The following is a 23,401-nucleotide window of genomic DNA, read 5'->3' as shown; positions in this document are numbered from 1 at the left end:
TGAAGACATAATAAATGGAGAAAGCAAAAGAAAATTGAAAATAGCTGAAGGGAAACAATCAATGAAGTAGACGAAATTTAAATGTTATAAGAAACTATTATGCTGATCACATAAATAAATTTTAAAAACTAGACAAAAGTATTGAAAAATAGAAAAACTACTACAACTTAGGAGAAAACAAACTAATAAAACTGACCCATTACAGATAAAGAGCTGAAAGGACCAATAAAGGTTTTCAAAGAACATCCTTACAGAAAAGTGGCAGACTCAGAGGGTGTTGTGTGATGTGGGAAAAATGGTGAGAAGCAGCTGTGACAAGACATGAGTGACTCTCCAGTTTGGGACTATTAATGGTCCCCTAGAAGGAGAGAGTTGGAATGGGGAGGGAAAAAGAATCAGATCCTTCCCTGAGATCTCAGGTCATCCTCTGCCAGCTCTAAATTGATGAACAAGGTCTTGTGGCCTCAGTGGAGACAATATACAGGGGATGGAAGATAAGGGACAGTAAACACCACACATGCAGCCATGGGCAGGTTGTTGCTGAGATGAGACCTTCCAATGCAGCTGCTTTGGGGTCTCTATGCTTTATAAGCAGCTCTTCAGCTAGGCTCTGTCAGAAAGTCCAATCCACTACCAATACTCCAGGCAAATCCTGGTGCTTGTCTGGGTTGCTCTGCCCTCAGGAGCAAGTGCTCATTCGTTTCTACCCAAAAGAGATGAACACTTGGTGCCAGAAAAGGGGCACAAATTAAGATGAGTTTGGAAGAAGCAATTACATGGCCCTTGATTTGAACAGTAGAATATTAAATTAAGAAACTGTTTGAGGGCAGAGCACCCACAGAGGAGATCCTGATATGGCTATCCCTCCACATAGGGGTGTGATGGTGTGCTTCATTACCTTAATGGCAGTAGTATGGGTCCTTCTGTGAATATAAGATATGTGACTGCAATGGAATGGGCTGGGGTGAAGTGTCAATGGAAGGAATCCCAGGATGGCTGTCTTCCTCTCAGTGGTGTGAGGTGGCACATATGGATATGGAGATGTCTTGAAAATGACTAAAAGTCTAGACCAAAATACTGAATACCCAGAGTAGCACATAAGAGACAAGAGTGCCAGCAAGCTTCCATAGAGGTGCCATGGCCATTGTTAGCTATAAAGATATGTGTCTGAGGCTGAGATGGCTGTGCATAGGGAATCTGTCAATGGAATAAGCAAAACAGCTAGTGTCATCTTGTTATCTGTTGGTTTCTGACTTGGCTGGTCAATGAGAAAGGTAAAATGGAGGATGAGATGGAGGTGTTTACTTGCCCTTTCTTACAGTGGGGACAAGGGAGCAAAGGGCAAAAACAGGACAAATTAGATCACCTTCTTAGACTGACAGTCTTAGAACCCATGCGAGGAGTATGCCAGTGAGGAGGGAGATGAGGTAGAAATAACAGAAGACCTCTGGTCTGACTTCTAGTACAAAGAAAGGAAAAATATATAGTCCAATAAGCAGATGGAGGCATCAATAATGTTCCAGTGTGACAGACTATAATGATTAGGGAATATTCATCACCTGAACTACTATAATTGGGAAAAACATTTCAACAGACAATGAGAGAACCTCTCCCAACCTGGCTTGTGAGAATGTGGGCCACTGGAGCAGATAGTCTGAGTGTAATCATAAAGCTTATCTGACCCAGGGAACCAGACTGAGTTGTGGGTACCTCAGGCAAGACTGCAGCCTCACTCCCCCTTTGCCTAGGCAGAGCAGAGTAGCTTCAGCAAGCCACACAAAGTCCCTTATGGGTGGGGTGATGCAAGGCAGCCACAAAGAAGCTCTCCAGCATAAAAAATAGCTCACAGAAAATGACAGAGAGCTAAGTAAAGTGATCTTTACCATCATAACTATCCCCAGTAATGTTCTTTTGAAGACACAATTGAGAATCTTTGCATGCTACACTGGACCTTGCTAAAATTTTTAAGTGTTTCCTTAGCTGCTGAATCTAGAGACCTACTGGCACGTACTTGGAATGGAGGGTAGAGGACCTTCAGTAACCTTGGTCACCTTCTGTAAAAAAGGTTTTGTTACATAGATGGTATGTTGCTATTTTACAGATTTGGAAACCCATGTGACAGACATACAAGTGCACCTAAAAGAACAGGGGTAGGAAATCAGTCCCCACAAGGTGCAAAGGCACAAGCAACATGAACAAAAGTCCCAATAGCTGTAGTATTGCAACAGATAAAATCCATCACAGGTTTCACCTCAGTAACTCTGACAGGTTTTCAGTGAAGACAGTTCATCAACAAAGTCCAACTCTGCAAGAGTGGCATGCATATGTGTAGCAATGTGGGGTGGTGTCTACAGGCCTGGTCATCAATGCCATGCAATCCGTCTTTTCTAGACACTGAGTATCCCCCAGTAACTCAGTCAAAAACTAAGCCAAGTAAATCTCAGGAAAGGACACCAATCTCTGTAGATGCCTGGTGCATTGAAAGCCCAAGTAGGAACATGGTAAAATGAGGATCCTATTGCCAGGGGTGAGTTACTTCTTTGTAACTTGTTGCCTCAAATGATAAAAGCTATTGCCACTATTATTAGATGTATTCCAAACTAGACAGGACCCTATGCTGAAAGACACACATGACAGTTACACTATGGTCACATGACAGAGAAAACAGACTGAACTCAGCTGGAAACTCCCTCCGGTGAACTGACCTTCATGGTACCAGAGTGCTATGCAAGCCACTGATAGAGAATTGTTGAGAGGGCTGGAGAGATGGCTTAGCGGTTAAGCACTCGCCTGTGAAGCCTAAGGACCCCGGTTTGAGGCTCGATTCCCCAGGACCCACGTTAGCCAGATGCACAAGGGGGCGCACGCATCTGGAGTTCGTTTGCAGTGGCTGGATGCCCTGGCGTGCCCATTCTCAATCTCTCTCTATCTGTCTCTTTCTCTCTCTGTCACTCTCATATAAATAAATAAAAATGAACAAAAAAAGTTAAAAAAAAAAAAAGAATTGTTGAGAATGGTCTTCAAGTGACTGCTGTATCTTACAAAATCTCAGTACCAGAAATTGGTTGCTACCCACATTGAGCTGTTGATCGGAGAGACTTACAAGGTCACCAAAACAACAAACGCTTCTGTCAACTGCCTCAGGTAAAAAAAAAAAAATTACTGAAGAGGCTACATGCTTCCAGCACAGAACACCATGACCCAGATGGGATCTGGAAGGGAGTCAGTCCTCAAATGGTTAGCCTATTTAGTGCTGGAAAGCACTACATGAGCTATGGGGGAAACTGACCAACAATGGTATGAGCACGCAGGGGTTTTAAAAAGCAACCAGCCTAATAAGATTTCCATACCTGTGCAATGAAGGCATACAGCCTTGGTGGGTAACCAATAGTTTTGTTATTGGCTAAGACTTCTCAGTGGAAAGGAATCCAAGGCTAGAACAGGGAACAAGGTCAGAATCCCATGAAGACCAAGATTATGCTATCGAGTGACAAGCTCCCACTGGTGTATGGCCAAGAGAGGGCCTACATCCTTCAAAACCTCTCTGAATTAACAATGTATATCCCATTTAACTATGCTGACTTCATTCTCCACTGGAGAATCTGTTCTTTTTCAGAAGGTAGTGAGAACTGAGAACTGAGGAGATAAGCCATCCCTTATACTTCAGCCAAGGCCCAGGTGAAACCACAGAGGATCTGGTGAGATGAGCAAGAGTTCCGCTTCCATGGTGAGCCTGACAATCAGCACCAGGGTGAAGGAGACAGACCCTGAAGATACTCAACACACACCAAAGCAGAAATCAAGAGGCTCCTGAGAGCTCATCACTGAAGTAGACTTAAAACACCCCCACCAAGGCTCAGGGAATTCTGTGGAAGAGTAGGCCTAAAGACTGAAAGAGCCAGGTGTGGTGGTGCACACCCTTAATCCCAGCTCCTAGGAGGCAGAAGTAAGAGGATCACCATTAGTTTGAGGCTACCCTGAGACTACATAGTGAATTCCAGGTCAGCCTGGGCTAGAGTGAAACCCTACTTCAAAGAAAAACAAAATAAAATCAAACAAAAGATTGTAAGAGCCACAGATTGGGAGGGCACACTCAGAGGCATCCCACACCCCCATGACTGACTTCTGCTCTCACAATGTATAACCCACAACCCCAAAGGGAATACCAGCAACCCCACTGAGGCAGGTTTATTGGATTGGGGGCAGGGAGGAGGGAAATGATGGTATCAACACATGGTGTGCCCGTACAAAGCATATTTGTAATGAAAAAATAAATCAGAATACCAGGAAAGATTTCCTGATGGTGTGATAGTGGCATGGTGGTTGTGATTGTATTTAAAGCCTGCTCTATTGGAGAGAAGGCATGTCTGGAACTGTAAGCCAGGACAGCAACCTATACAGCTGGAGAGGTCATAAGCCCCAGTGGGGAAGCAACTGCTATTGTTATATTACATGGACATGACGTACCCATTCACTTACCTTAATAACATGTGTGTTTATATCCATGGGTTACCACTACTGTCAGCTTCAATAGAAGAAAACATATTTTGTAATGGGAGGGTATGGTAGTTTAAATGTAAACTATCCTACATAGTCTCATGTGTTTGTAATTCTTATACCCAGTCTCCAGCTAGTAGTTTGGGAGGTGGAGCCTTGTCACCTGGACTGACCTTGAGGTTTAATAGCCTAGCCTGTTAGTGCCAGCCAGCTCACTCTCCCAGTGCTTTCTGCTAACTACTGTAGCAAATGTGATGTCCTGCTCAACCCATGCTTTGTCCACCATGATGAAACTTCCCCATGAAACTATAAGACTCAAATAAACCTTTCCTCCCATTAGCTGTTTCTGTGTTTTGTCCCAGCAATGAGAAGGTAACTGCTACAATGGGGTACTAAAGGGACTCATGACCAACCAAGCTCCTGAGTCTAAGTGACGGTTGCTATAGCACAATGGCTCAATACTCAGCCATAGCTTGAGGAAGATGAGGGCAGAATGAACATAAGAGCCAAAGGAAGGGATGGAGTGTTATGTGATGCAGCCTTCTGAAAAAAATCAACCATCTTTATTAGAAGCAACTGTGACCACATACAAGCGACTCTCCAGATGAAGCCTGTTTATGTTTCTCCCTGGAGGAGAGGGATAGTGAGACTTTCACCTGGGATGATCTGCCCTTAGTTTGGGGTGTCCTTCCTGAAAGAGCAAACACTCTTCAGTTTCTGCCCAGAAAAGAGTTCACACAACAGAGGGTTTCATACCCAAGGAACAGATGGTTCTAATCTAACAGAAATAGTTCTGGAGCACAGAAAAATAAAGTAAAACATCCAAAATTACTTTTATGAAACAAGTACAATATGATAGAGAAATCTGATACAGTACAAGAGTAGATTGTAAGAGGCCAGTATTACTCATGAACAACAGCATGAAAATACCACATAAGGGCTGGAGAGATGGCTTAGTGGTTAAGCGCTTGCCTGTGAAGCCTAAGGAGCCCGGTTAGAGGCTTGGTTCCCCAGGTCCCACATTAGCCAGATGCACAAGGGGGTGCACGCGTCTGGAGTTCGTTTGCAGAGGCTGGAAGCCCTGGCGTACTCATTCTCTCTCTCTCCCTCTATCTGTCTTTCTCTCTGTGTCTGTCGCTCTCAAATAAATAAATAAATAAATAAAAATTAAAAAAAAAAGAAAATACCACATAAAATATTAGTGAACACACTGTCCCCATGTGAGTTCAAAAAATTAATGTTCATCCCTGGAAAGTAAAGAGGATTCAACATGAGTTCAATAATACATAATACATTATTAAGAGATCTGAGAGACACAGATGATTCTCTCCATAGAAGCTAAATGGGTCTCTGAAAAAAACTCAATACCCATGCCATGAAAAATAAACTATTCAAGAACATAAGAACTGATTATTTTGTTAACATGGTAGTATAAACACATGTACACACACACACACACACACACACACACACACATTTACATGCATGCACATGAATCCTTTAATCCCAAAGCCAGAATCACATTTACTAGGTTAATACTTCAGACATTTCTAAGATCAGGAAGATACAAGGATGACCATTTACCTCAGTAGGATTTAGTACTATACTGGCGATACACTAAATAATGCAATATATTAAGACTACTTAGAAATATGAGATGAAAAACTTTATTTGCATATGACATAATAGTTTAAGAAAATTCTACAAATCATTACTAATATTATTTCAAACAACAAAAGAATTAAGTAAATTGACCAGATAAAATTACTGGATGTAAATCAAAACTTTCTTATATAAACAATCAAGAAGTCTACTGAAAGACATACTTTCAGCCAGGTATTGACACACATCTTTAATCCCAGAACTTGGGAGGCAGAGGTAAGAGGATCACTGTGAGTTCAAGGCCAGCCTGAGACTACATAGTGAATTCCAGGTCAGCCTGAACTAGATCAAGATCCTACCTGGGTAAACAATGACAACAAAAAAAGACACACTACTGAAAAATAAACATAACAAGAACAAGGACAGTTGTAGACTATTCCTGAAGACACAAATGTGTAACTAATAAAATGTGAAATGTTCCTTAATACTGGATGTACATTCGAAAGATATGAAATCTCTCCAAAAAATTTTTAACAAAGTTCTAATAAGAGTGCCAAGTATTTTAAACATAGATACAACTATGGGAAATATGAGCAATTAGGGTATTACTAAAACAAAAGCTATAGGAAATGAGAAACATAAGGAAAGGAGAACAGGAAGGAAAGAGAGGGAGAGGAGGGAAAGGAAAGGAAAGCATAGTGGCCCTGCACTACCAAACCAACAGAAATGGGCCCAGCAGTACTTAAGCATGGTTCTGACACCTACATGAAGAGGAGGATTCAATGGAAGAAAGAAATAGAAGCATAAGAGAAAGAACACGATTAAAAGCAATCCATAACCTGAGGCAAAGAAAGTGTCTGTTGTTTAAATAAGTCAATACTGTTGGAGAAATGGGAAAACCACTTATAAAAAGGTGAAGTTGGAACTGAACATCTCATGTAAAAGAACAAAATTTAACAACTGAATGATTTAAATTTTAAAAATCAAACCATACAATAAAATTCTTAGAAAATCTTATAGGTTATGTTTCCTAAACACGACTCAAAATCCATAGTAAATAAAAGAAACAAACTTGGCCACATGAAAAAGCTTTTATAGAAAAAAAATCTACTTTGTATATCATAACAAAATATCCACAGCATAGTGAAAGGACAAAGAAAACTGAAAAGTCAAGCATGGTGGCTCATTCCTATAATGTCAGTGCTAAGGAAGCAGAGGCAGGAGGTTCAAGGCTGGCTTTATTTATACAGATAACTTTGAAGCCAGCCTGGGCTACATAAGACCTTGTCTCAAAAAACAAATAACAAGCCAGACATAGTGGTGCACACCTTTAATCCCAGCACTCAGGAGGCAGAGGTAGGAGGATCACTGTGAGTTCGAGGGTAGCCCCCTAAGACTACATAGTCAATTCCACGTCAGCCTGGACCAGAGTGAGACCCTACCTTGAAAAAAAAAAAATCAAACCACAAAAAATGACAAATTGAGAGAAAACACTTGTAAAATATGTAGCAGCAAAAGGCCAGTATAACTTGTATTTCAAGAATTCTTCAAAATTACAAGAATAAAATGAATTTGAATGAAGGCAATGAAGGAAAGGAATGAGGGAGAAAGGGAAAAAGGGAGAGAAGGAGTGAGGGAGGGAATGGGCAAAACACAAGAACAAAAAATTCAACAAAATACAATTATTTAAAACTGGATTCTTGCTGTTGAAAACAATAGAGTTACAGTGGCTAAATTTATCATCCTGTTGTATGCAGAAATGTTGAACATATAATTTAGGATTTTAAAAAGGTATCACAAAACAGTGATCCCTGAGAAAACAGCAAAGTATTAGGTGAGCCCTACAAATGTTCAGCTTCCTGTTGGTGAAAATTCCAGCCCAAGAACAGGGAAGAATCTCGTAAGTACAGTACTGAGTGGGAGGTAGTACTGGAGTGAGGAATGGCTCCAAGAGAACCTGAACTTGCAGTATTAAGGAGAGAAAGTCACAGAAATCTGTTGAAGTCCATCCCTGAGACCTGTCTACAGGACACAAAGGAGGAGTAGGACCATTCCAGGGACTCAAAGAACTTGACATGTTCTACTCATCACAAGCCAGACAGATAAATCCCCTGGGAAATTCACTGGAAATTTGATTAAACTATCCTGAGTATAGGCTCCACAGATACAAAGCTTAACAATAATATTCAAAATGAACATACCAACTCCAAAAAAATGTAGTATAAATGTACAGAAAAGTTAAAAAAGATACAGAGTACAGTACAAAAAAAATCACCAAAAGAAAGCTGGTATGGCTATCAACATAAGGCAAAGGTAGAATTTCAAATAAGAAATACTGGCACACACAACCACTCACATATGTCATAAGACATAAAAATCCTAAATACATATGTATCCAATAAGCACGAAGGAAAGAAAACATAATTGGAAGTTTCTAGATTTCTCAACGTAGATATATGGGAAAGTTCAATAAAACTCAAGCAACTTTACCCAATCAACATTTATTAAACATCACAGAACAAACCAAGTAACAGTATATACTTTCTTTTCAATAGCATATGAGACATTCAAAAAGTTAGCTCATATATTTAGAAATTAAGTAATTCTCAACCAAAGTTAAAACATTAATATCTTTTGGTTTTTTTTTTTGTTTGTTTGTTTGTTTTTCGAGGTAGGGTCTCACTCTGGTCCAGGCTGACCTGGAATTAACTCTGTAGTCTCAGGGTGGCCTCAAACTCATGGTGATCCTCCTACCTCTGCCTCCCAAGTGCTAGGATTAAAGGCGTGCGCCACCACGCCCGGCTGAAACATTAATATCTTTGATAGTATTCTCTAACTAGAACAGAATTAAATTAAAAATAAATGGCAGAGTATGATCTAAAAACTCCCAAATGTTTAAAATTATAACACAATACAAAACAATCACAGTAAAAAAATGAATCATAAAAAATAAAATGTTTTGAAGTTAATAAAAATAAACCTAGAAGGGGGCTGAAAAGATGCCTCAGTAGTTATGAGTGGTTCAGGAAAAGTTATAAGGGCTGTGGACTTTGAGCTCGGAGAACTCATGTAAACAGCCTGATATGGCTATGCATGTCTGAAACCCATGTCCTGTAGGGAGCAGATACCAGAAAATCACTGGGACTCACAAAGACAATAGTTCCAGACTTTTAAGGAAACAAATGGGTGAGCAATGGAGGAGACAGCCTTTCTTCTCCTCTTACCTCCACACAAACATGAGATGCACACACACATGCATGTACTACACAATGCAAAACACCACACCTCACCTAATACACACAAGCAAAAAAATTAAAAAGAAATGCAAAAGAAACAAGAGGGCGGTGAAAAGGTCATCCTTTCCCAATTGAGTTGGCAGCTCATCAGGAGATTCTACATCTTTTTTCTGGGTTAATTTTTTCTATTATGAGTTATTGTATGAATATATTGGGTGTTAGTCATATCTTCAATGGTGGTATTTTTCACTGTGGAGTCATGGATGCATTACTCAGTCTGGACAATGCTTCAGGATATTCCTTCCCATTCTGCAGCTCTTATAATCTTACCACTCCCTCTTCTGCAAAGTTCCCTGAGCCTTGGAGGGTATCTTATAAGACTACTTCAGTGGTAAGCTCATGCAGGTTATCAGCATGTATCTGAATGGATATAAGGCCCACTAAGTGGAAGAGAACTTATACCACAGTACTGAGAATGAAGTCAGAATACTATGGAGAGGAAGGTCATATATTTCAGACAGAAGCTCCCACTGGTCTTTGGCCAACAAGAGTGGCTATACCCATCAGTCTCTTAAATGACTAGGCTTATCTCCTTTAAGCCATGCTGCTCTCACTCTTGGCTGGAGTATACATTTTTTTCTTTCTTTACAATAAAGGTAACAAAGACCAGGGAGAACCAAGATCCATCAATACCACAAGAAAAGATAATCAAATGACTAGCACAAGATAATTCACCACCATTACATCTGCCAGGGCACAGGAGACACTATAGAGGAAATGGCTATTTAAACATGAGTGCTACTCTCACTGCTAGCCTGACAACCAGCTCCAGAAAGGTGGAAATAGACACTAAAGACACTCAAAGCAGATTCCACATTTTTAAGATATCAAATAACCCAAATAAATCTATAGTAGAGAACACCACAATCCCAATCAAAATCACAAGAAATATTTTGGAAGAAACTGACAAACTGCTTCTCTAAGATGCTACCTATGAATTTCCAGAATAGCCAAAACAATTTAAAACAGCAGACAGTTGGAAGTCTTCTCTCAAGTGATTCTAAGATTGTGAAGTGACAATAGTGAAGATGTTGTAATACTGGACCTCCCAAAAATTAAACAAACTGCTTTTAAAAAGACATCAATAACAAAATGAAAATATAGGTAACAGGTTAAAGATATATGTGTGAAACAAATATTTGGCCAATAGTTCCTATCCTCAAAATATAAGGATCCCCTGTAGTTAATTCTGAAGAGAAACCAATTTTAAAATGGACATACTCACCAAAGAAAATGTATCAGTGCCCAGACAAAATGGCCTGGATATCCATGACCTCACAGTGCCTGACACTGCCTACACAAAACCATCATAATAGGAGGAAAAGATCATGACATCAAAATAAAAGAGAGACTGATTGACATGGGGTGGGGATATGATGGAAATGGAGTTTCAAAGGGGAAAGTTGGGGGAGGGAGGGCATTACCATGGATATTGTTTACAATCATGGAAGTTGTTAATAAGAAGAAATTGAAAAGAAAATGTATCAGTGGTCATAAAAGCACATGACATTTGTTTAATATCATTATTTACCACAGATGACTGGACAAACTCACACTCTGACATCTGTAACACCTATTATAATAGTCAAAAGTTGGAAATAAAATGCAATCCAAATATGGAAGAATGTGGTGAGCGCACATTACTGATGGGTACACTCATTCACTACAGGGAGCAGTTTGGCAGCTTTTAAGTTAGACACACATTATCATATGACCCAAAAATTCCACTCTCAGTATTTACCCAAAAGAGAGTAAAACATAATCCTACACAAAACCTGTACATGAACACTGAGCTCATAGTCACTTTAGTCATAACTTTTAAAACCAAATGATCAAAAACAGGTGAACAGATAAAAAAAATGGTAGCTTTCAATAAAACACTGCCAACAATTAAAAGAAATTACTGATTCACAACATTCTGTTAGGTGAATGAAAATAAGACTCAAAAAGTACCTACTTTTCAATTCCATTTGCATAATATTCCTAAGAATATAATGCTTTAGGGGAAAAATGCACTACAGAAGGCTGAGGGCAAGAAAATGGAATTGCAAAATGAAAGAACTTTAGGGCATTAAAAAAAAAGACTTTCTGTGATGTGATGGTTGCATGAGAGATACATGTCAAAACATCCAACTATGTATTTTAATGAATGAGTTTTACTATTGTAAATTACAACTGGATAGACATAACCAAACAAGCACACACCTTTAGAGCCTTTTGATAAATACTGTCAAACTGTGCATTACTTAACTTGTTCTATTTCCATTTAATGTATATCCCACAAGCATTCTACAAGTGCTCCTAAACCCTTAGGAGTCTCATCAGCTCATATTTGAGATTATTTCCAATGTAAAAGTCCTTTCAAATACTCTCTTGCTTCTTCTAGAGAAGGTGGCTACTTCTTACTCATTTGATTCTAGGACAGTTGTGTTTTTATTTTCTTCCTTCTGTATTCTTTTTTTCATTCCTTCACTATTTTCCTTATGAAGTTTCTAGTGTTTGTTAATCTTAAACATTTATATTTCCCAACATCTTATTTAATCTCCTTTATGTCTACTTTTAATATATAGGTATCTATGAAATTTTAATCTACCACTATTTGCTGTTGTAATTTTTTCCTCTAATATTTTTATTTAGGAGTTTCTATACACAAGGCTGAAGATAGATGTGGTTAAAGGCACTTACTTGCAATGACAGCTGCCCTGGGTTCTGTTCCCAAGTACCCCAAATAAACAAGATATAGATAAAGTGATACAAGTGTCTGGCATTCATTTACAACAGCAAAAGGACCTGGTATGCCCCCTGTCTCTCCCCTACCACACACAAATAAATAAACATAATCTTTTAAAAAGTTTCTGAGCCAGATGTGGTGGTGCACGCCTTTAATCCCAGCACTCAGGAGGCAGAGGTAGGATTGTTGTGAGTTCGAGGCCACCCTGAGTCTACATAGTTAATTCCAGGTCAGCCTGGACCAGAATGAGACTCTACCTCGAAAAACCAAAAAGAAAAAGAAAAAAAAGTTTTTGTGCCCATTCCGAGATCAGTTAAACAGTTAATTATATTTTCTAATTTGATATAAATTTTTTAACTGTAAGTCTATACTAATATGGTAGCTTCCAATTACATATACTCATTTAACTTATTTAAAATTAAGTGAATTTAAATTTTCAGTTTGTTAGTTATCTTGGTCATATTGTAAGTGACTATTTCCAGAGAACTTTTAGGTTTAACTGAGGTAAATATTCAGCAACATAGGCAAAACAGAGTGGCTGGTACAATGACTTTCCACATATCTCCATGTCTCAAGCCCTGGCACATGGTCTCTCACTACAAAACCCCCCAAGCAGGAATCACAATGCTACAGTGGATAAGCCAGCACTGACACATTAGTATCACCCCAAGTCCACAGTTTAAACTAAGATTCATTCTTCGTGGCCACCTGTAGCCTTGAGAAAGAAATAATGAAATATCCACCTTTGCAACATACTGCCGGTCTCACTGTCCTAAAAACACTGAACTGTGCCTGTTTATCTCTTCCTACATCCACACCCAGGCCTCCAACAATCTTTTTATTTGTTGTCATGATGTTTTTTTTTTTCCAGAATATAATGTAGATAAGCTGATTTACACCAACTTTTAAAATTTGTATTTATTTATTTATTTTGTGTGTGTGTGTGTGTGTGTGTGTGTGTGTGTATAGGCAGGCATACCAGGGTCTCTTGCTACTATAGATTAATGCCCATCCAGCTTTCCATGGGTGGCTAGGAAATTAAACCCAGGCTGGCAGACCTTGCAAGCAAAGCACCTTTAACCACTAAGCCACCTTCCCAGACCTCAGACTGATTTTTTTTTTTTTTGATGTATTCATTTAAGATCCTTGATGTATTTTCATGGCTTGACAGTTTCTTTTTCACACTGAGTAATATCCCACCATGTGAATATATCCATTCTTCTGTAGAAGGACATCTTGGTGGTTTTCAAGTTCTAACCACCATTAATACAGTATTGATATGCAGGTGTGCGTGTGTGCATGCATGCATGTGTGTGTGCATATGTGGTGTGTGGTCACCTCATTTAGATAAGTATTAAGGCACATAATCAATGCATGGTATTAGTGTAGTAAAGTTTTTTAGTCTCTTAGGAAATGGAGAAAATTATCCTACAATATGGCCACATCATTCTGCATACATACTTCTCATAAACAAAGGACCAGTTGCTCTACATTCTTGAAAGCAACTGGTATTGTGCTAGCCCCATTTCACTTAATTAGTAGACACATGTTGATTAAGCCTATTATAGTGGCCAAAGAATCTTCCTATCACCACAGAGTTCCTTTGAACATGTTTCCCCATTTGAAATTTGATTGAGTATACAGTAGGAGATATGCAGCCAATGTGCAGCCTTTCTTTATACATCCATCCCACCTCCCTGGCCTTTAGTGCCTCTTTATCTCTTCTTGCTCAGAAATTCAGTTTCTTGCCCAACCACTTCTGAAATATATGCCCATGAACAAATGACTTAATGCTTCTGGATCAGTTTCCTCATCTTACTTTATGCATTAGTTTCTAATTAGAAAAGCATTAGGATCAAATCAGAAAAGCAAGGCAAGACACACTGAAATATTCACCATGTTTATCCCTCAGTTGTGAACTATTCTGGGTTGAGTCTGTTTTTACAGTGTTTCATGACGGTACTTTTAGGATCCCTACTAAAAGTAAAAGTTTACACTAAATTTACCCGATCTGGATTTTTATAACCCAATAGTAGATTTGCTGCTTTTAGATCACCATGAACATATTCTTTTTCATGTATATATTCCAGCACATCCAGCTGTTAAAAGAAAGAGATACCAAAAGGTTATGCAAAGCTAATGATCAACTGGAATATTTCAACTATGGAATAAAATGTGTTTGTTTTCAATATTAACAATGGTCATGCATTTTCACAATTACTGCTTAATTATATTAAAAAATTCTGGTTGCTTATCCTAAAAAATATTGAATAAAATGATCCTCAAATATCAATTGTTCTTACTTGAACCTGAAGGACGTGAGCAAGAATTCAATAATGCTTACATGTATGCTACTGACCACTCAGTGGCCAACTACAGTGTACAAAATGGAAGATCTGTGAGGAAACAGTTATGAGATATAGGATGAAATACTCATGATAGCTTCTTATCAATTACTCATCTAAATAGAAATTGTGAATAAAAACTCAAGGACTTCAGAACAAGGTGTCATATCCATGAGTATTCTCCTGTGCAGAAAAAAAAAAAAAAAAAAAAAAACCTCTTCAACTCCAGCATTAAAGCCCTTGGGCCTTGCATGTTACATATATATACTGCTCCATAAGCATCCACTGGCAGAGATGTCAGGATGAACAGATGCACAGGCAAATTTAATGAGCTCTACTCACCATATCACAACCTGGCATGAATAGCTTGATTCTATTTAAAATGTAAAGCAAAATGGAGATTTAAAAAAATCAAATATAGGTAAGATAAATTTGTGAAATATCAACAAGTATGTGTACAGCTGTGATTAGGAGCGCATTGCTTATTTAGCAAAGTGTATATTATGCACCACCACTGCCAATTGTTGCCACCACCCCCAACTTATACTTAAAAACTTTAAAGCATCCCATGTCACCATCTTTATCATGGAAAATTATATACTGGGCCATAATTTGCATTGTTATAAATATAACTGACGAAAGAGGTTATTCTTACAACTATGCAAGCTCGTTCTGATATGTAAAATAAAGCTGTGAGGGAAAAAGCCAGACAGTAGATAGAAGTAATGCCTGAGTTTGCTGTGCCAAACATGGGCAAAAGTCTTGGATCTACAGATCAATTTCATCAAAATAGCCTTTATTCCCATCTCCGAGGAAAGAATCCTTCATTTGCTACTAAGTCCACAAAGAGCCAGGATCCCTTTTAAAAAAGTAATCTGTAAATAACCTTAAAATAGAACATCTAAAATATAACATTTCTTCTTACCATCCGAATGCCAAGGTGCAGGACAGTTGACTTTTCAAAAGTACCATTCTGGTCTGAGATCTTCTGTAAATCTATTCCTAGTCTTTCCATTACCATAAATCTGTAACTATAAGGAGATATCATGAGAGATTTTCCTGAAATCATAATTCTTGAAGTTATCTATTGATGAATTTGAAGGAAGAAAAACTGCTTTAATTTAGTAACCCAGAACAATACAATCTGAACTGTTACAGAATGGAGGCACATTAATAACCCTGCTTTTCCTTCACAGAGACATACTACTCAATGTCTCCCCTGCATTCACACTGTCTTAGACAAAGAAGGGATTGGTGCATGAAAATCACTCAACCAATGGGATAACATAAAGCTGAAAAGTTTCTTCACAGACAAACATACAATAAGCAAAACCAATAGATTACCCACAGAATGGGAGAAAAATTTTGCTGAATATACAACTGACAGAGACCTAATTGCTAGAATCTACAAAGAACTCAAAAACCTAAACAATAAAAAGTCAAACAACCCATTCAAAAAATGGGCCAAAGAATTGGAAAGGCAGTTCACAGAGGAAGAAATACAAATGGCAAACACACACTTAAGAAAATGTTCATCATCCCTAATCTTTAGGGAAATGCAAATTAAAACAACTATGATATTTCACCTTACCCCAGTAAGGACAGCAAACATTAATAAATCAAATGAAAATAAATGCTGGTGAGGCACTTCCCCAGGATAGCTGTCCTGTTAGGATCAGAAATCGATGTGTTATGACATCTCATCCATGTGGTGTAAAGCATCGCTGAAGGCTTAGTCACATTGACTTCCATCACTTAGCTGACCACGGGCAACTTTCCAGAGTCCAGCGAGCAATGTGGTAAATCATATCTAGAACCCACTGAGCTTTCAGGGAAGCCAGTACTGCAAGAAGTGACTTTTGTAGTAGACAATACCCTAGTTTTATATTGGGGTCCACTATGTGTTGTCTACCTCATGCTATCTATAGTTACTTTTAAATTTCAAACGAAGAAACTAAGTATTTCATTGTCAGTGTATTATCTTTTTAATAGATCCCATATGTGATAGAAGAGTAGAATAAAAGTATTTTGTGCAAAAAAAAATGCTGGTGAGAATGTGGAGAAATAGGAACCCTCATCCATTGTTGGTGGGAATGTAAGCTAGTACAACTACTTTGGAAATCAATATGGAGACTCCTAAAAAAGCTGACTATAGAGTTACCAACAGACCCAGTTATTCCCTTACTGGCCATGTACCCTAAAAGCTCCATGCCTCAGTCCAGACAGATTTCCTCAACCATGTTTATAGCTACTCAATTAATAATAGAATAGAGCTGCAATCAACCCAGATGTCCATCATTAGATGAATGAATAACTAAGATGTGATATATCTACACAATAGACTTCTACACAGCAGTAAGGAAAAATGACACAATGAAATTTGGAAAAAAATGGTCAAATCTGGAACAGATCATTCTCAGTGAACTCACCCCATCACAGAAAGGTAATCACCACATAGTCTCATTCATCTACTGCTCCTAACCCAAAACTACCCAAGATGCCAACATCTTGAGGACTGGACAATAGGGTGGGTAGAGAGGGAGGGGAGGGTGAGGGAGGGAGTTGGGGGCACAAACTGGACCCAAACAGCAATGGTACCATAAAATTCTACAGCCTAAAAGACACCAAATGGTTGAACCTTTAGCAAGCCCTTAGAGGGAACACCTGAGTCACAAGGCCCTGTAGAGAGTACAATGAAGACTGAACTTAATCTTTTCCTGTTTCTGTTTCCCTCTCTCTCTCTCCCTCACCCTCTCTCTCTCTTGCTCTCTCTCACTTATCTCTCTCTTTTTAATACTTATCTTTTTCTTCCCTCTCTTCTTGGGTGCTGACTGTAACTCCCAGTACCAGCAGGATGCTATCATCCACAATAAGATCTTGATCAGGGAGACCTGCAATGTTTCCCAAAAGAAGACAGATTTCTGTCAAGAGTACTTGATGACGACCAAAGGTTAGTGGTAAGACCCTACTGCTGAAGACACCATATTCCATTGGCATGTAACAAGGAGTGACATGGCTGTATTCTGGAAAAGGGTCAGTTCCCAGACAGTTAGCACGTCTAGTGCCAGAAGGTGCTACATGAGTGACTGGGGAAAAATGACCAATATCTGTCCAAGCAATTCATGGTCTAACCTACTTAGCAGCAAACAAACTTGATGTGATGCTCTCATAAGTGCAAAAGTGGTGCACAGACAGGGTGGGAACCAACTGCTCTTGATTTGGCTAACTGATCTGTTCAGTGAAATGGAACCCATAGCTGGAGCTGGGGAACAATTCAGAACCATATCCAAAAATGAGCCCACTCTCCATTATCAAGCTCCACCAATCATGGGCTAGAAGAGGGCCTACACCTATTAAATTCTCTCTAAAAAAATAATGGTTATCCCATTTATCTTGTGCTAACTTTACTCTCTGTCCAGGAATCTGCTTCTCTTTTTCAGATGCATGCAAATCCTAAGGAGAGAACCACCCCATTATACCTCAAAAAGGGTCCCAGCTGAAACTAAGAATAATTGGGGAAACAAGCAAGAGTGCTGTTTTCTTCATGAACCTGGTACCCACACAAGGGTGAAGGAGATAGACACAGAGAACAATTAACTCCTACCAAACCAGATATCCTGAGACACAGAGGCTCCCAAGACTTCATCATTGAAGCAGACCTAAAGTGAACTCAACATGGCCCAGGGAAATTTGCAGAAGAGGGGATGGAAAAATGTTAGAGCTACACATTGGGTCATGATACACAGACATTTCCACCTACCCATAACTGATGACTAACCCCACAATGCACGACCCATGTACACCAACAAGAAGGGTTCTTGTGGAGGGGGAAGGACAGAAGGAAGGCTAATAATGGTACCAACTTGACGGTATTTACTGAGGACAAAACTAGTAAAAAATATGAGAAAAATAAAAAATAAAACAATAGGACACTGCCAAAAAAGAAAAAGAAAATTAGTCACAATTACCTTATTGTCATATAGCCTAAACAATTTTTGTTCATCTCAAAATGTTACTATTCTTTTATTGATCTTATAGAATTATATTCTCTATACATTTATAGATGTCTTTTGTGTTTGTTTGTTGTGCATGCATGTACATATGCTTCTCTGAATGTGTGTGGGTGCACATGTCTGTGTGTGCACATGCCTGTAGAAGCCAGGGTGTCTTTTCCATTGCTCTCCATCTTACTTATTGAAACAGGCCTCTTACAGGACCCAGAGCTGTCCAACTGGGCTAATGTAGCTAGCCAGTTTACCAGTGGATGTGCAGGTCTCTGCCTCATTAGCACTTGGATTACAGGCATACACTCCCATACTTGGCAATTACATGGGTGCTGGGGATTGGGGATCTAGACTCAGTTATGACACCTGCACAGCAAGGCTCTACCAAGCAACACATGCCTTTTTCCTTAACTATACTCGCTTTTCCTTTGGGCACATTCCTTTTTTTTCTTCTCTTCATTACATTTGTACATTAGCCCCTATTGTGTATCATTTTGGAAATATACAAAAATCATTTTTTGGCTTTTGTTATAAAAAATATAGGGCTGGAGAGATGGCTCAGCGGTTAAGCACTTGCCTGTGAAGCCTAAGGACCACGGTTTGAGGCTCAATTCCCCAGGACCCACGTTAGCCAGATGCACAAGGGGGTGCACGCGTCTGGAGTTCGTTTGTAGTGGCTGGAGGCCCTGGCGCGCCCATTCTCTCTATCTGCCTCTTTCTCTCTATGTCTGTTGCTCTCAAATATAAAATTAATAAAAAATTTAAAAATATATATAGTCTTACCATGTACATTTTCTTTATCAATTTGATTTTCTTTAATATTTTAGTTTTAAAAAAATTTTTTTTTGATTTTTTGAGGTAGGGTCTCACTCTAGCCCAAGCTGACCTGGAATTCACTATGGAGTCTCAGGGTGGCCTAGAACTCATGGCAATCCTCCTATCTCTGCCTCCTGAGTGCTGGGATTAAAGGCATGCACCACCACGCCCGGCTAAAATTGTTTTTTAAAATATTTTTATTTTTATTTACTTATTTGAAGGAGAAATAGGCAGGGAGAGAGAGAGAGAATGGACACACCAGGGCCTCCAGACGCATGCAACCCTTTGTGCATCTGGCTTATGTGGGTGAAGGGAAAATTGAATCTGGGTGCCTTGGCTTCGCAGGCAAGGGCCATAACTGCTAAGCCATCTCTCCAGCCCTTAATATTTTACTTTTTATTGACAATTTTCATACATGAACATAATCCAATTTTCTCATAATCTACTCTCATTTACCTAGGTTTGTCCCTTCCTCCTCTATCTCCTTGCAAAGAACCCCTTCTTCTTTCTAACCTGTCCATCTTTTACTTTGACTTTCTTTTAAACCTCCTCCAACACCTCTTAGGGCATTTTCTTATGTGTCATTATACTTTGTTCTAATTCATCTACCTTTCCCATTGCTCTCTAGTAACCCCTGCAGACCTCTTACAGCCCTTCCACCCTCAAGACAATATGCTTCCATATCACCTGTAGGCTATTACCTTCTCCAGATCACTTCTTTCCTCCCACGGTCCCTTTACTTTATCATGACCTATGCACATGCATGCATGTGTGTGCACACACCCTCACATTACTGTATCTTTTTCTCTCTACCTTCTCATGACCTCTTCTTCTCTCTCATGGTCCTATTACCTCTTTCATGACCTACACTCATACACACACACATACACACACACACAAAACACAATTAGTTTAATTTTATGTTCTAACTATGAGAGAAAATATGGTTTTTGTCTGAATTTGACTTATTTGCTTAAAACAATGATCGCCACTTCCCTACAAATGTCATGATTTCATTTTTTATGGCTAAATAAAATGCCAGTGTATATGCACCACATTTTCTTTATCCAGTCATCTGTTGATGGACATCGCAGCTGGATACATTTCCTAGCTAAAATGAATAGTTATAAACATGGATACACAGGTACTTTTATGATGTGCTAATAAGTCACCAAGCTACATATTCAGGATCTGAATCATATGGTAGTTCTTTGATTTGTTGAGAAACATCCATACTGATTTCCAGAGAGCTGCACCCATTTATATTCCTACCAAAAAGCTACAAGGGTTCGTCTTTTCCAACATGCCCACCAGCTTTGTCATTACTTTGCATGGCATCAGCCATTCTGACAGTGCTAAGACAGGCTCTCAAAACAGTTTTAATTTGTATTTCACTGATGACCAAGGATGTTGAACATTTTTCAATGACTTATTTGCCATTTTTATCTCTCCAGTAGTGAACTATTTATTTAACACATTAACCCAATTAGAAAGAAGATAGATGGTTTGGGAGTTTTCTGGTGTTTAATTTTTATAGTTTTTACATATTCTAGATATTAGTTCTTTGACATATAGCTGGAAAACATATTTTCCCATTTGTAGGGAGACTATCTTTTCTCCTTTGCTATAGAGAAGATTTTTTTATTTCACGTAATCACATTGGCCAATTCCTAGGAAAATTCCCTATGTTTCAGGAGACCTTTTCAAAAATGTCTTAATTATGTCTATATCTTGAATGAGGTCCTGATGCATGTTGAATTGATTTTTTGTGCATGGTGACAGAGATGAATCTACCTTCATTCTCCCACCTATGAATGAGAAGCATTCTCAGTACTATTTGCTATAGCCATACCTCCATACCCCCTAAGTCTATTTGGGGACATTCAGCAGTCTATGTTGCACAATATTTGTATTACTGGAATGAATCCAACTTTGTCATAGTGTATAACCTTAATGTGCTCTTGAATTCAGTCTGTAAGAATTTAATTAAAGATCTTTGCATGCATCCAGACATGATGGTGCATGCCTTTAGTCTCAGAGGTAGGACCATCGCTATGAGTTTGAGGTCACCCTGAGACGACATAGGGAATTCCAGGTCAATCTGAGCTAGAGTCAGAGCCTACCACGAAAAAAAAAAAAAAGAAAAGAAAAAAAAAAGAAGATTTTTGTATCCATGTTAATTGGAGATATATAGCTACATTTTCTTTTGTATTGTGTCCTTATCCAGTTTTAGTTTCAGAGTAAACTGGCTTCAAAGGATGAGTTTTGTAGGGTCACTTACTTTTGTATCTTATGAAACAGTTTCAGTAACATGGTGTAAGCTCTTCTTTAAATGTTTTATACAATCTAGCTATGAATCCATCCAATCCTGGGCTATTCTTTATTGGGAGATTTTCTACTACTACTTCAATCTCATCACTTGTTATTAATCTATTAAAGTTGTTTCTATTCTCTTGGTTTAGTTGATAGGCTATACATGTCTAGTCTATCCATTCCTACAAATGGTTTTCTAGAACATGTTTTTAAATAGTCTCTAATGATCCTCTGGGTTTCATTGGAATCTCTTTTATCATACTTTTTAAAGTTCTAACTTTATTAATTTGAGTCTTTGTTTTTGCTTAGTTTTATTTTATTGAATAAAATGAATTTCTTCATCACTCTCCTTTGCATACCTACTCCTAACATAAAATTTATTCTTTCTTATGATCTTGTATATAAGACTGTTTTTCTTCCTCTATGTATACTGTCCACTAAGTATCTTCTGCAGTGCTAACCTGGTAGTCATGAATTGTCTTAGACTATGGTCCTGAATTGTCTTTGTTAAATTGAAAAGTTTTTTGTCATAGCAGCTGACGGTTTTACTTTTGGGGCCTGAAAAAATGTAATTCATGCTTTAATACGTTTTAGGTCTGCTAACAAGAGATCTGACACTATTCTAATGTGTGTGCATTTGTAGGTGAGTTTGCATTTTTCCCCCTTACAGTTTTGAATATGATTTCTTTGCTCTATATTTTTGACATCTTGAGTATAATATGCCCTGGTGTGGTTTTTATCTGGTCATGCTTAATTAGTGCTGTAAATGCATCCTGTTTTGATGTACTTTTTTTTTTTTTTCATTTGTCTCAGAGCCAGTTCTTTTATAATCTCATTCAAAAGACTACTTATGCTTTTGGTTCATAACTCATATACTGCTTTTACCCTGTGTATTCTTTTGTTTGGTCTTGATTGTATCCCAGAGTAATGCTGAAGTTATGCTGATTCTTTTTTCATTATTAATGCTTAAATTCAGCAGCACCTTTACTCATGAGCCATCTCTGATATTCTTTCTTGTGATTGGTTCAGTCTACTGGTGACGCTTTTACTGTGTTTAGTTGATTTCACCATTTTTTTTTGTTGTTGTTGTTTGATTTTGCTTTTGTTTTTGGTGGTGGTGTTTTTTTTTTTTTTTCAAAATCTCAATTTCCTTACTGAAATTTTCTTTCATGCTGCTATTTCATCCATACCATCCATATTGTTGATTTCTTTTCTTTTCTTTTCTTTTCTTTTCTTTTCTTTTCTTTTCTTTTCTTTTCTTTTCTTTCTTTCTTTCTTTTTTTTGAGTTTCCTTTATCTTCCTGGCTTTTTTATTTGGGTCCTGGATTGAATTCATTTGCCTGTTTGTATCCCCTTTGATGTCACTGAACATTGTTATTCACACACTTCTGAAATGTTCATGTCAGATTTTATCTATGTCACTGTGTGTGAATTCAGTATTTGAGGACTTAGCAATCTTTAAAAGGAGTCATGTGGCATTGCTTTTTCTTGTATTTGTGTGTAAAATTTCATAATCTGTTAGTTTGGATATCCTTATTGGTTTGACTTGGACATTTTCTTGCTGAGCAGAGTAGTCTGCCCTTCAAGACTCTACCCCAAGTACCACACAGACAGTAAACAAACTGTTATTATAGCTATAACATCAAACAGTAAAAGATATCAAAACATACTAAAACAATTAAAGCTAGCTAATGCATTGCCAATGAACATAAAGCAGAAAAAGTCAAGACTAGGGCTGGAGAGATGGCTTAGCGGTTAAGCACTTGCCTGTGAAGCCTAAGGACCCCGGTTTGAGGC

General features: G+C 38.4%; 1 protein-coding gene across 5 annotated transcripts in view; it reads right to left on the bottom strand.

Annotated features, from left to right (window-relative positions):
* Positions 1-23,401, bottom strand: part of Vrk2 (VRK serine/threonine kinase 2) — a 129,413-nt gene that overhangs the window by 49,052 nt on the left and 56,960 nt on the right. For 4 of the 5 annotated variants that reach the window (XM_045147088.1, XM_045147087.1, XM_004668970.2 and 1 more), the window contains exons 6-7: positions 15,397-15,502; positions 14,133-14,225 (exon numbers count right to left, since the gene is read on the bottom strand). In XM_045147088.1, the coding sequence (XP_045003023.1) occupies positions 14,133-14,225; positions 15,397-15,502 (199 nt within the window). The remainder of the gene's footprint in view (positions 1-14,132; positions 14,226-15,396; positions 15,503-23,401) is intronic. The other variant, XM_045147089.1, reaches the window with a different exon arrangement.

Source organism: Jaculus jaculus, chromosome 4 (genome assembly GCF_020740685.1).
Source record: "Jaculus jaculus isolate mJacJac1 chromosome 4, mJacJac1.mat.Y.cur, whole genome shotgun sequence".
Classification (NCBI taxonomy): domain Eukaryota; kingdom Metazoa; phylum Chordata; class Mammalia; order Rodentia; family Dipodidae; genus Jaculus; species Jaculus jaculus.
The sequence above is the reverse complement of the archived record's forward strand: the minus strand, read 5'-3'. Positions and strand labels throughout refer to the sequence as shown.